The sequence below is a fragment of the Lontra canadensis genome, unplaced genomic scaffold (genome assembly GCF_010015895.1).
Source record: "Lontra canadensis isolate GAN:19392208 unplaced genomic scaffold, GSC_riverotter_1.0 scaffold25, whole genome shotgun sequence".
Lineage (NCBI taxonomy): Eukaryota > Metazoa > Chordata > Mammalia > Carnivora > Mustelidae > Lontra > Lontra canadensis.
Genome location: NW_022631019.1, coordinates 8,875,507 through 8,889,214, shown reverse-complemented (window position 1 = coordinate 8,889,214; position 13,708 = coordinate 8,875,507). Strand labels below are relative to the sequence as shown.

Here is a 13,708-nt window from a genome sequence, read left to right as displayed (position 1 = left end):
ACGTTCCAGTGAGCAGAAGGCAGGGGGGATGATAAAGGGGAGCCACTGAGGAAGAGTCTAGAACCTTCCATCTCGCTTTAAAAAACAAGAGAGGGAAATTCTCAGGTAATTTGAGTATCCCGAGCCAGAGAAAACGGTGGGTGTCTCCCTGGCCCATTTGATGAAGCCGGCATAATTTTAGTTCTACCCTCGGACGCAGATATAGAGAGAAAACAACGGTGGCCTCTCACTTGAAAGACGCAAACACTCAGTGTATTAGGCGACCAAGCCAGGAAACGTATCAAAAGAATAACACATTAGCACATTCTGACCAAATGGGGCTTATTCCAGGTGATAAGGTGGCGCCCCATCAGGAAATCTGTCCACATCAAGTAGGACATTAAAAAAAGGCGGGGGGGGCGGGGTTTAAACTGGAAAAACAGTTTAAGAGCTGGTCCTAAGAGAGGGTGCTGAGAGGCTGGCGGTTTGTCATTCAGCGGCCACTGCTGACACGTCCCTGTGAATGAGAGGAAAGACGGGACACCACTCTGTGCCCATCAGACGCGTTCATGCCGTGGATGCCCAGCCCCCTGACCCCAGCAGCAGGTCAGGGAAGGGACCTGGTGTGTACCCCCCGCTGCATCAGCTCCCGGGGGTCTACCGCATGGACATGAAGGGAGGGCCCGTGCCCAGAAACAGGAGGATGCTTGTTTATGGCCGCCTTGTTCTGGGCTTGTGGGGGGCGGTGGCCCCAAGGTCAAGCCAGAGCCCATCCACATGGAAGCCGTTGAATCTGATACAGAAATGCTGATACGCAGTGTTTGAGGGAACAGTTCACACCCCTCGTCGGCCACATGGAGAGGCTGCTGGAGTGTCAGGGATTCCGACGTTCATGGAAAGAAACGCCGGGAAAGCACGTGTCAGCGGACACGCGTGCCGGGAGGAGGCGGGCGCTGCCCGAGGTTATCAGAGGGGGAGATGTGGGGGCAGAAAGGGGCAAATACTGTATTACCTGCTTTCATAAGGTAACGGGAACGTGACATCATCTTTTTGGTTTGCCTTTCTATGAAAAAGATGGAAGCTAATTTTAAAAGTTTCAGGAGGTTTCTCTGAAAGCATATTCTCCCTCTGATGTTTATGGATTCTCGAATCATCTCCTGGCCCGAGAAAGGAAGCTTGGAGCAGCGGCGACTGGGCAGGACCTGGTCTTCCCTGTGGACAGTGGTGAGCAGGGCTGGGAGGGAGGCAGAGGTCACGGACACACCCTTTCGGTGCTGGGTTTCCTAAAGGCCCGGAGGGCTCGGACAGCTGGTCCTCCAACACCACCCCCGCTGCCCCGGAGCCCCTGAACTATTCTAGCTGCATGGTCTGCCTTTTGGGGCGTCGGCCACAGCTCCTAGAGTCTCTCCCACTTGGAAAGGCACAGTCTTTGGCTGTGGGCTTTGGTTTGGAAAGTGTAGCCCCTCCCTTCTCTTCCCTGAGCTCTCGGATTTCTGTTTGACATTTGGTTCTGGCTGGCTCTCCTGTTGAGCTCTGTTGGGCCATGGTGGCTGGAACATCTGAATGGGCAGGAGGCGACAGTTCCCGATTAAATCCAATTCTTTGCCTGTTCCATGCTAAATCGTGCGGCTGGAGAAAACCAGAACCAGGCTGCCTGGTCTCAGTTTAATGATCCCCAGCCTCGAATGGGCCTTTCATGTTTCCTGGCTGACCTACTGTCCGTACCTCCCTGGTCTGCTCACTTTCCCATGATCTCAAATGTCTGTCTTACCGTTCCCTCCCCCTTCCTCCAGATCTCTGTCACCTCCCGTCAGTCCGTGCTCCCTCTCATCTGCCCAAGGAGAAGCAACGGAAACAAGGAAACGAGGATGTCCTTAAACTTCCACCACATCTACCCCTCTTCCCGGCTTGTCTCCCTCCTTCCCTTTGACTGCCTTCCTGTATTACCACCTCTCACCCTTCTCGAAGTTCCCGCTGCTTCTCTCCTTCTATTTCTAGCCGGGTTACTCCACAAGGTTGTGGGTATTCCTTGTTGCCAATCAATGTCCCCCCTGACCCTCCTTCCATTTTCCTCTGGGCTCTGATGCCGTCCGGTTCTCCCTTCTCCACTCCACTGCAGCTGCCCTAGAAGGCTCCACGGACCCCGGTGTTGGGACCCAGTATTGCTGCTCCTCATCTGACCTGACTTAGCAGAAGCACCTGGTATCCTCCCTCCTCTCTGAAAGCTTTCTGGACTCGGCTTCTAGGATCCAAACCCTCCGGGCTTCACACCTGTGTCTGGATGCTCCTGCCGCCTCCTGGGCTTTTCCTCTCCACCTGCTCACACTCTATCTAAACTTTGGGGAGCCCCAAGGCTCAGATCTGGGGCCTTTTTTTTTTCTCTGCCAGACCCACTCGACTTACCTCTCTGGGGACTTCATCCAGGCTCCACGGGTCATCTGGATGCTGAGGACGCCCAGTAGGAGTCCCCTTGGGCCTGGACGTCTCTCTCGAGCTCCGGCCTCAAGCAGCGTCAAGGAGGCATCTTCAACTTAGCACATACAAAGTGAGCTCTAAACCTGTTCCCCCCGAAGCCCCCTCTCCTCAGCCGACATGACAACTTCCATCCCGCAGAGGCCCCACTGGGTCAGTCACCTGAGTGGGGGAGGGGAGGGGCTGTCCGCACAAAGCCGGGCTCTAGAGGCCGAAAGCTGAGGGTTTCGTCAAGGTGAGGGCTTTGCCCCCATGGCGTGCTTGTGGGGAGCGAGGGGGAGAGGCTGCGTGTTACCGTGAACGCTGTAATATGTGTGGCACTGGTCACCGGCGATGGTTCTAGAATCTATGAACACCAAGAGACCATAAGCAACCAAACTGTCTGGAAGTCAATAAAGCATTTTATTCCACAGGAAGAAAAATAACGACTCTGACATGAGGAACAGATGAAAGAGTCTTAACAGATTGGTGACCGTAAGTAATCATGTTTACACAGTAGAGAACCAGTTAATTTAATTTCAGGTTTTATCAAGCAGCTACTATGGTATTTTGAGGCACAGATGATGCTTAAAAAAAAAGTTGTCCTAGAGCCTCTGAACATCCCGGTGAGTCCCCACCAGGCCGCTGGCTGTGCCCGCAGAGGCTGGACAGGGGCTGCCTCCCCCTCAGTGGGGGTGCGGGGGCACCTCCCTCGGGCCAGTGCTCCCCGCGGGTGAGGCCGCAGCTCTGGCTGCCCGGCCCTGTGGGTTGGCCGACTGTGCTGGGTTGAGGAATTAGGATGGCTTTTGATTTCTCCTTATCCAATTTCTCCTCATTCAATTTCTTTTATACTTTTCTCGGAGAGAATCTGTGTATTTGGGGCAGCATGAAAACGGGAGAAATTATCATAACAAAGTCTTAGACATCACGGGCTAAACACCAATTGAAAAAGAAACCGGGCACTCAAGGAGCCTGGGGCAGGGCCTGCTTCCTTCAGGGCTTTGAATTCTTTCCTGGCCAAGCAGGAAGCTCAGTCCAAGGCCCCTGAAGCCTCCACCCCCCACCCGGGGGGCTGCGAGGGCAGAGAGCCCCAGAAGCTCTAGCATCTTCTAGGGCTCCTCCAGGTGAAGACTTGCACAATCCACTGGCCGGGCGACTGTTTCTAGAGCCGATTAAAGTCAGAAGGGCTCCGGGAGGAGGGCACCGCACGCAACACCTCTTGGTGGCCTGTGGGTAGCAGCTCTGCCCGGTGCAGCCCTCAGCCGGCTTCCTGCATCCCAGCTGCCACCAGGGGCTGAGGGCTGCCTGCTTCGGTCACACGAAATCCCACTGACTTCATTCCAGAAAGCGACAGAAGGGCTCACGGAGGCAAACAATCAGCCCTTCTGAGAGTCTCATCTTTAGGAGATCCTGGTCTCCGGCAGGCAGTGGGTCACTGATGGCAAAAGTGGGGCACAGCTGGGGAGGCTGGGGTGGGGAGGACCCACGGCAGGTGACGCCAGGCTGCGCTGCTGAGGGTCTCGAGTGTGAGCAGAGGGTCATGACTGCCCCCCAGCAAAGACAGACAAACAACAAACCAAAATCCGCCCCAACCCTTCACGAGCCAAGTTTCGATTTTGTAGTCCACCAACTTAGAGCTCGTGAAGACGACACAGACCTTGGAGTTCACGACGATCCCTGGAAACACTGTTGAGCCAAAGCTCTCGAGCACTTGTGCTAATGCTCCCCTCCTGCTTCTTTGAAAACACACGCCCGCACGCGCCCGCACATGCACACACGCGTGCACACGCGCAGGGGGAGGGCCAGTGAGGTGGACAGATCAGCTTCATCTGCGTCGCGGAAGGGTTTGGGTCAGGACTTCCAAACACCAAAACCTTCTACACATCCGCTGATGCACTGCGTCTCGACCTCGGCTATATGTGACGAGGCCATAGAGACCGATGAGCTTTGTCAAAGTGAAAATTTAAAAATCACAAGGCTAGTCATTCACGCTGGAGGGAGCCCCCCTCCCAGGGAAACAGCAAAAACAAGCCCCAGGAGGAAGAGGGCTCTCATAGCAGGCCTTGCTAACTGGCTGGAACTTAAGACCAAGGACAAGAGATGTTCTAGCCAAATCTTGGTTCCATGAAAAAAGGACAAAACAGCTTTTCTTAATACTCAGATTTCATTCCCTTTCCTGACACTCTCTCCCTTCTCGTCTGGTGTTACCACTGCTGACCCCAGGGCTGTGCAGCTGTGGTACCTGACTGTGGCTTTATAGAAAGGAAAGAGTCCTAGGACCTCCTCCCTGTTGTTGCCCAGAAAGAAGAGCCTTCTGAGTGGGGACTTCTGAGAAGTCTGTGGATTTTTGATTTGTTAAAACAAACAGTTCCGTGAGATGTTTTTCCTTCTAAATCAACAGAGCCTACCAGTGTTTCAAACTGACCCTCTCTGATGATAACCCAAGAAAAACTTACAGTGCTGGTGTGCATGAGTGTACACACGCACACTCAGACCCACAGTAACAGAACACAATTTACCTCAAAGTTGGGCAAGACTAGTCAGGAGAAAGCCAAATAGATGGAGGAAAAAACGAAGTGGGGGTGGGAAATAAATAAAAGATGGGTTTCCGAGCCACCATCCTGCATCTCCTTCAGGGGCTGGCTCCGGCTCTGGGGCTGGCTCCGGCTCTGGGGCACGGGCTGCCCCATCCAGCCTCAGGGGCTCCGGGATTCCAAGGCGCCCACCAGAGCACCCCAGTCTCACTCAATCTTTGTTCCTATGACTTCTCTGGTTTCCAAAACTAACAAAGAACATTCTTCAACTTTCAAGAATGCCTTGTTATAGAGAGTACCCTGAATTAGATGTGTAGAATTAGTGCAATAAAAGATCCAATATAATTTTATATTACTTTACAGTTAATAAACCTTTACACACATCACAGGCCCTGTTCAGTAATGCTCCTATATATTTACAAACACACGGTTGTACCTATATACATGTTAACAAAATACAGGGCAATCTAAAAATTAGATTCATCTCAGTACACTTTTTTTTTTTAACGTTATTCAACAAAAACCTTTTGAAAATTATTTCCCCATAATCTAAAGTAACCCTCCACCCCACCCACAAATTAATATGGTTTCCACTTGCTCTTGTATCTTCCCCTTGTTTCTTAATATCGTCCTCCAAACCTTATTCTGGTTGGACTGAGGCCCAGCCGAAGGGCCTTTCCTCCTGATGGATCTGGGGTGTCTGGGAGCGTCTCTCAGGCAGCCGGGGCCTCTCAGGAGTCCGGCTCCAACTGCTCTTGGTTTTCATTGAGTCTTAACATAAGCTGCTGTTCATAGTAAAGGCTCTTTGCATAGTTTATCTCTTGTGATAACTTGACAGCAAGGCCCTCGGATTTCACATGGACCTGGAGAGCAGAACAGAATCAGTAACGTGCCCCGGGGGTGCAGCCAAACAAATCCCAGGATGTGGACCATTCAACTGGCCCAGGCATTGGCTCCCAGCCTGGTGGCAGATCAGAACAGTATGGGTTTACTTTTTTTTTTTTTTTAAAGTAGACTTCACATCCGGCATGGAGCCCACTGTGGGGCTTGAACTCGTGACCCTGAGCTGAGATCAAGAGTCGGACCAGATTGAATTATCCAGGCGCCCCTGGTATGAGTTTCCTTTTAAGAAAGATTCCCAGACGGGGCACCTGGGTGGCTCAGTGGGTTAAAGCCTCTGCCTTCGGCTCCGGTCATGGTCCCGGGGTCCTGAGATCCAGCCCCGCATCAGAATCTCTGCTCAGCGGGGAGCCTGCTCCCCCGCTCTACCGCCTATCTGTCTACTTGTGATCTCTGCCTGTCAAATAAATAAATAAAATCTTAAAAAAAAAAAAAAGAAAAAGAAAGATTCCCAGGGCCTGTTGCTGAGTTCCTGAGTGCTGATTCCAGATGGGGGCGGGGGGGATTCCTGGAATCTGTATCTTTAACATACGCCCCAGGTGACTGGGTGGCCAAACGATAGTTACCTGACATTTGGGACTCCCTGGATGGGAGCACTGGCCTCAGCTCTGAGGAGGCGAGGGTCTGCTGAGGCTCAACAAAGAGCGAGAAGGAAGGATTGCACCATGGGGACCCACCTCTAACGTCCAGTGACAAGTCATAGAGGGACAAATGCTAGTTGCTCACTTGCCCTGAGAGGAGCAAAAGCGTGGCTGGGCAAGGCTCCCCACCATCAAGAGGAACTTGTGGAAACACTCAACTTCTGGGTGTTAACTCTGGGAATCTACCAGCCCTGATTTAAGCCCACGACCCCAGGGGAGCGCGCACAGGCCAAGCCAAACCCGACTGCATTCCTGAGCAGGGGAAGGCCGAGGGATTCCTGAGGAGAGAGGCCCAAGAAGGTTGGCTGTGGTTTCCGATCTGTAGAGGGAGCCAGGGGCAAGCAGGGCCATTTTGAACGGCCCATCATTCTTGAACGTGGCTTTGAAAATCCTGGCATACCAGGTGAAAACTGAGCACGACTAACACCTCGGGCTCTCGCAAAGGCCACGAAGAAGTCAGAGGACGGCGAGAGGTGGTGAGCTTCCCACACGCGCTTCTGCGGAGCCAACGGTTTCTCTGAGTGGAGGCAGCAAAGGGGTCTAGACAGCCAGCTCTGGAGTCACATCACCCGGGCTTGTACCCCAGTTCCTCCCAGTGTTGCCCATATAACCTGGAGTGAGTTATGGGCCCAAACCAAGCCTCCTTACCAGGCAAGAGGGACCGACGGCACCGCACCACATAACACTCAGTGTCTGTCCAGCAGGGCACATGGCGGGTCCTTAATGCACGCTGGTGACTAATGGGAATGTTACTATTTGAAAGTCCTGCCGTGACAATACCTTGTACCCTTTGGAGGCAATCTATCCATTTTATTTAGGAAAATTTATTTAGAATTTATTCTGGGGAAGGGCCTGTGCTAGACACTGCTTCTCTGCGCAGAAAACAAGTCTGTGACTACGACCCGGGAGAAACAGGGGAGAAGCCAGAGTGTGCGCTAACTCAGGGCCAAGCACTGCAGAGTCCCACTTTAGGCATAAAAACCCCCACGTGTCATGTGGGTAGGTCCTCACCACTCGCTACAGCCGGCATTACTGGCCATGCTGTTATCAAGGGGAGGCCCAGGGGCTGGGTCATTCCTGGTGCAGCTGGGAGGGCAGCATCGCCCCAGTTAACGCACACTGAGCTCCTTCTGTATGTGGGACTGAGGAGCAGAACGCCTGGGGACTAAGAAGAGCCCAACGTAAACCTAAAACGAGTGCCTGGTGAAAAGCGTAAGCCTTCGAGGGCTCTTTTCTGTCTCTTAACCACCGCATACACCCATTCGGGGACCCAGGAGACGGGCCAGCGGCGCACTCACCATGGGCTTCTGGTGGGAAGGGCCAGGGATGGACACGCCACTGCTCGAGTTCACTGCCTTCTTGGTCACCTGCACGTACACCCTCCCGTGGTCTTTGGAGACGAGGCAGTGGTAGAGATCGTCGTATTTGACTTCCAGGAAGATGGCCTCTCGGTCCACATAGTCTCCCCTCTTCAGGAAGTACACGGCTCTGGAGGAGATGAGCACACAGTAGCTGTCGATGTTCTCCACGGCGATGAAGCTGCCAAGAAAGGGGGAAAATCAGGGTGATGCCCCGAGCTGAGCCTCAGCCCCCCGACGGCGGGGCCGCTCCCGCTCACCGAGCCGACAGAAGGGGAGGAGGCGCTCCTGACCTCGAGTCCAGGCTCCCCTACGTCTCCTATACCGCGAGCCTCAGTTTCCCCGTTTGCAAGCAGGGAATAAAGGTGTCACTGACCTCCCGGGGCTGTACAGCACGGGGGCCCCCTACACGGGGCTGCCCGAGAAAGGCGGCTCGTGATGACCACCAACAGCGTCACCAAGAGAAACTCTATATCCTGACACTGCCTTGTTGGCGGGGGAGGCTTTCGCAGGGAGAGATTTTGGGGAGCTTAAGGCACAGAGGACACATGACATTACCCGGGCTTTGTTGGACACAACAGAGGAAAATACAAACTTTTCACTACTGACAAAGCAGCTGCTGACAACGTTCACTGTTAATGAAGGGCGGTGAAGGCCGGGCCCGGAAGACATGGGCGGCCAGGGTGGCGGACATGCAGGGTTGGGGGGAGGGGGGACAACGACTCGGATTTGAACTCGGTTCCCAAGCGGGTGGGTGCGGGAAGACGACGTCTGCTTCCTTCCTTGTCGAGGCCTCCGCTCCACACTCAGTGACTGGGAACCCGGGAGAACGCCACTGCATGTTGAGAAAAGTCTAATAAATTAGAAAGTGCTGTCTGAAGCTGTAGTCTTGATTTGACTAACGTTCAGTCATTACTTGGAGGGGCGGTAGGGCCACTCGGAAAAAAAAAATCCCATTCCTCTTCCTCCATGGAGCTCCCAGATTTAAAGTGGAAATTTATGCACGTCAGACCTTTCAGCTCGGCTCCTGAATGAAGGGCAGTGACCCTTGGAAACGGCCACGGCAGCTCTCCGGGGCCTGGCCGCCTCCGCGGCATCTTGTGACAGCCCGCCACAATGGGGCGGCCACGTCGAGGGACAGCAAAAGAGACCAGATGACGGCAAGCATACTAAGAGCTGACGACAGGCTGGCTGTCAAGCTCTGGCCCCCTGGGACTTGATGTCCTGAGAGGAATTTCCAAACTGTAGCTGCTGAGCCGAAGCTCCCCCTGGAGCTGTTTGGGGACTGGGGTCCCACGAGGGCTTTGTTTCTCAGCGGTCACAGAACGGCTGCTGGGAGGGCACCCGCCTGCCTGCTGGGGCCCCGGCCACTTTCCTTTCAGATCTATGACTCCCCACCTCACGGTTTCCAGGTTCCCACTTCCCCAGGAAGCCTCATGGAAATGCTCCACGCCTGCCCCCACCTTCGAATGCTGAACTGATTACCTTCGAGAGCCCTGCCAGACACGGACGTGGCTCTCCAGGCTGATGCAGGAGCGGGGTCCGCATCGTACACCCCCGCGTCTCTCTGAGAGCCCACCACCACCGAGTCAGCCACCCTCTACGTACTCAAGTAAGTATCCGTCTGTTCCAGTTGCCATTTTAATTACAGCCTTGCATGACAAAAATTGGGGTTTATTGTTCTATTCTAACTGGTTGGCAATGCCAAGAATGCAGACTTGTAAAGTCTCATTGCCAAAATTAGAACTACCCAGCAGCTTTTGGCGTTCAGGCCACTTAGCGCAGAATTTCCCACATTCTAGGTTCTGACAGTATCACGGCGGGAACGTTATCGCTTAATCAGACTGAAAGGAATCTCAAACAGCTCCTCCGGGGCAGCGGGGAAGAAAGGAGGAAACAGAGGGAGACAGACAGAGAGAGACAGATGACAAAAGCATCCTGACATAGACAGGAAGCACCACAGGCCCAGAACTTGCTGAGCAACTGACATGAAAACTGCAAACGGCCCATGGTTTCCGAGCACAGGTGGGCTGGGCATGCAATGGGTTCCCAAAGGAGACCCCAAAGTTGGCCGCTGCCCTGGGGTGAGAGCAGGAATGTGCATTAAAAATCCAACTGAGGGACGCCTGGGTGGCTCAGGCGGTTAAGTGTCTGCCTTCAGCTCTGGTCATGATCCCAGGGTCTCGGGATCGAGCCCCACATTGGGCTCCCTGCTCAGCGGGAAGCCTGTTTCTCCCTCTGCTTCTCCCCTTGCTTGTATTCTCTCTCTTACTCTGCTTGTTCTCTCTCAACTAAATGAAATCTTTAAAAAATAAAAAATAAAAATCCAGCTGAGGTTATTTCCTCTCCTCTGGTCCAGTGCGTGAGGCACCTACCCCATGACCCTTACCCCCACTCGCACCTGTCCGGAACCTGCCGTAGCTGACACTGAGGCCCAGCCTCTAGAAAGCCAGGCCTTTCCATCTGGGCAGCTGCTCTCGCATCCAGGCCAGGGTGGCTGACATTATTAGTGCACTTTCCACACTGGAACACTTTTATAGGCTTTCAGATGGACTCCTTTCCAAGATGCCACAGATGGCAAAGTCCCTAGTCCAGCCAGAGCCGCTGCGGGAGGAAGGGTGGCTCTGGGCTTGGAGTCTCAATGATGGCACTTGTCACAGAGGAGGAAAGGCTGCCAGGCCGGGTGACTCTGGGCAGGCCAGCTGCCGTCCCTGTGGCTTGGTTTCTTCATCTGACAGAGGTGATGCTATCTGCCAGGTTCTTCACCAGTAGCAAAGTCTGAAGAATTCATGGCCAGACCTCTGTTCTGTGCCCAGGGGCCCCGTTCGGGCCCTGAAGCCACCACCAGGAATCACACCCTCTGGACACGCGTATTACCTCTTTGAAGTCTTTTCTAATCAAGAGCAGATCAGAGCCAATGGTGCAAGTGAGAGGAGGAGAAAGGGAGAGAGTGAAGCCATGGCCGGGGCACCGGGTCCCCAGCGCCGCCTGAGCAAGGACCCAGAGGCTGACTTTGCAAATAGCTCTGCCTCTCTGTTTCCCTCCTGACACGTGCCAACACTCCTACCACCCGCCACCAGTGCCCCAGGTTTCCTCCTCCTCCTCCTCCTCTTTTTCTCCTTTACAGAATCTAGGATGATTACAGCTCAGCTCTAGACTAGAGGCTCCCTGCTGTGGAGACAGATCCCAAACACGTCCATCGTCTGTGAGAGCAGCCACAACTCGGGGTGACTGGAGAAGCCGGCCAAGGGAACGCTCTCGGGCCTTCCCCTCTGCCAGTGGCGCCGTCCTCTGTCCCCTTCTTCGGAGCCACAGCGCTTTGTCCCTTCCTGGCCACCCACCTTCGGAAGCTGCTTCTCTCGGGAGGCCCGGCATTTGCTCACACAGCTCACGGCGCAGCAGCCGCCCTGGAGCTGTGTCTGGACACTGGGCTTCCCACTGTTCATTCTGGAACAAGCCCGTTTCACACAGGCCTGCTCTTGGCCCACAAATGGACTGTGGTAAAACCTCACGGGATGGCACAGGACGAAAGCCAGTGCGGTCTCAGGGGAACCCTGGGCACACCCTTCTAGCCTCTGACCGGTTAAGAGCCCAGAGGTTCTCTGCGCACACACACCCCACGGGTCCCCACGCTCAGCACGTGCTCAGCCGGGCTGCTGCCCCTTCCTCCAGCCCCCTCCTCACTCGGCCTCCCTGGCGCACTGGGCCACATCTCCATCCAGCCACGTGGACAAGCGGCCCGGAGGTCACTCTCACCTCCTCCTCACTCCGACTCTGTGTTTAGTCAGCGCTGATGCCACCTCCCCACTCAGCTCTGTCCCCCAACTCCTGTTCGTAGCCACCATCTGCATTGGGGTCCCCCCACCATTGGTGCGGACCACGCCCACGGCCCCCCTACTGCCTTCCTGTCCCGTGTCTCTGACTGTGATCCGTTTCTCTGCTGCCGCCAAGGTGACATTTTGAACATGTAATTCTCAGTGGGGTCCTCTTCAAAATCTCACCCCTGCCTACAGGACAGGCGAGTTCAGTATGGCTCTTAGGATCTGGACTGTGGGCCACCTGCCACCACACCCGGCGGACCCCAACCATCCAGGAACTCTGCCGCCTCCGCGCCTGTACCCAGCACTAACTCTTCTCTTTGTTTGGGGCTTTCTCTCTTCTCTCCCAGGCACAATTCTCCTCATCCTGTTGGACCAGGTCAACCATCCATAGTCTTTCCTGGCTCTCCAAGCATAAATTAATCACTTCCTCTTGAGGCCTCATAACACACGGCTCACACTTCTATTTTAAAAGCAATCATACGTTATAGATGGTTAGTAATACCGTCCTGCTTCCCCTGCCAGACTGTGAACTCATCAAGGAAAGAAAAAAACTTCTCACTCGCCCTGGCACAGAGCAGCATTCAACACACTGACGTGCTAGGTAGTTTTACAAAATGACAGTGAATTTACATTGTAAGGTCCAGCGGAGTTTGCCAGAGCACATGCAACTTTGTATGTTGGGACTGTATTTTACCCAGAAGTAAAGTTATAAAACTCTCTTGGAACTCTTGATCTAACTTATTAAAGATTTTAGTCAAGCCATTAACATTTTTCAGCACAGCTGGCTGATCTGTCACATACAAATTTTCATTCAGGGGCATATCAAAGAATGTCCAATTCCCTAAGTGTCAATGGTTATTGACAGATTATGATCCGGTTTGGAAAATGGAAGCGAATGAATTTTATCCCATTCCTCAAAAGGGCCTGTTTTTTGTTCTCGTTTTCAAGCTGTATCTGCTGCTAGAAGGTTTACATTGATGGTTCTATGCTGTTAGAATCAATACTATAACCTGCGCTCTAAAAAAAATTTCTGATTTCTGTCTCTATCTGCAATTTGTGAAGAAGGGTAGACGAGACCGAAAATACCATAAACAGTATGGTTACAAAGATGGCAAGAAAGGAAAATTTGCTCTTGAGTTCATTTCTTTTTGTGCTCTGAATGTGCTGACCACATGCCTGAGCTTCTTTCGTCAGAGAAAGAACTGGTTTGGCTGGTGGGTTTACAGGCTGTTTTTCTGTTCTTTTTTTATACTTCTCTGTATTAAAAGAAAAAAAAATCTCATAAATGTCACCTTCTGAAATGACATTTTGCAAATACAATCCAGTTGTCGAGCTCCAGAATAGTGTCAGGTTACGTGGGTGGCTCATGGGCACCCACTCTAATCAGGTTAAGAGCCACCTTAATGTTTACGATAGTGGTGTGTCACTTTGTCTGTGATCAAGTATTAGAAATAAAATAGCGACTTTTTCTTTTCTTTCTTTCTTTTTTTTTTTTTTAAATGAAAATGAGGTCTCTGGCTACAGATGAGATCCTAGTTATAAGGAAAAATTAATTTAATCAGATGGGACAAATTTTACTTTAACATCATCTTAACCCAGGCTCCTATTTCAAAAACCAAACTAAAAAGAATGGGAAGCAACGGTAAGTCTGCAACATACCAAAGAAACAGTCGATTCTTCTGAAACCGAAACCTTTTCAGCTGGCCAGACCTGAAATCCTATGTCAGTAACTATCTTTTTAATACTAATTAATTAAATAAAATGAAAAATTAAATGAAACTTGATCTGGGAGGACAAAGTTGAAGTGCCCATGGCACTGGGGACTTTGTGGGGTTTTCACTACATCAGGAAGTAATTACACAACATTTTCCAGAAGTGAAACAGTGAGTCTAACTGGAAAAAAATGTGGAAACATTTAGTTAGAACAGTAGAGCAAGGTATTAAAGACCCTTTTAAGGGGTTAACTCTGAAGGAAAATATGCAAATAATTAGGTCTTTAAATATGTTTTTAATTACAATTCTAG

The 13,708-nt window shown here is 52.4% G+C and overlaps 1 protein-coding gene across 11 annotated transcripts in view; it reads right to left on the bottom strand.

The window, feature by feature from the left end:
- Positions 1-5,299: 5,299 nt before the first annotated feature.
- VPS13D (vacuolar protein sorting 13 homolog D) overlaps positions 5,300-13,708 on the bottom strand; it is a 250,476-nt gene continuing 242,067 nt past the window's right edge. For 8 of the 11 annotated variants that reach the window (XM_032863445.1, XM_032863446.1, XM_032863449.1 and 5 more), the window contains 2 exons: positions 7,804-8,044; positions 5,300-5,827 (listed from right to left, as the gene is read on the bottom strand). In XM_032863445.1, coding sequence (XP_032719336.1) covers positions 5,696-5,827; positions 7,804-8,044 — 373 coding nt within the window. In that variant the 3' untranslated portion in view covers positions 5,300-5,695. Of the gene's footprint in view, positions 5,828-7,803; positions 8,045-13,469; positions 13,578-13,708 lie in introns of those variants that run through there. The other 3 variants (XM_032863452.1, XM_032863454.1, XM_032863453.1) reach the window with 2 other exon arrangements.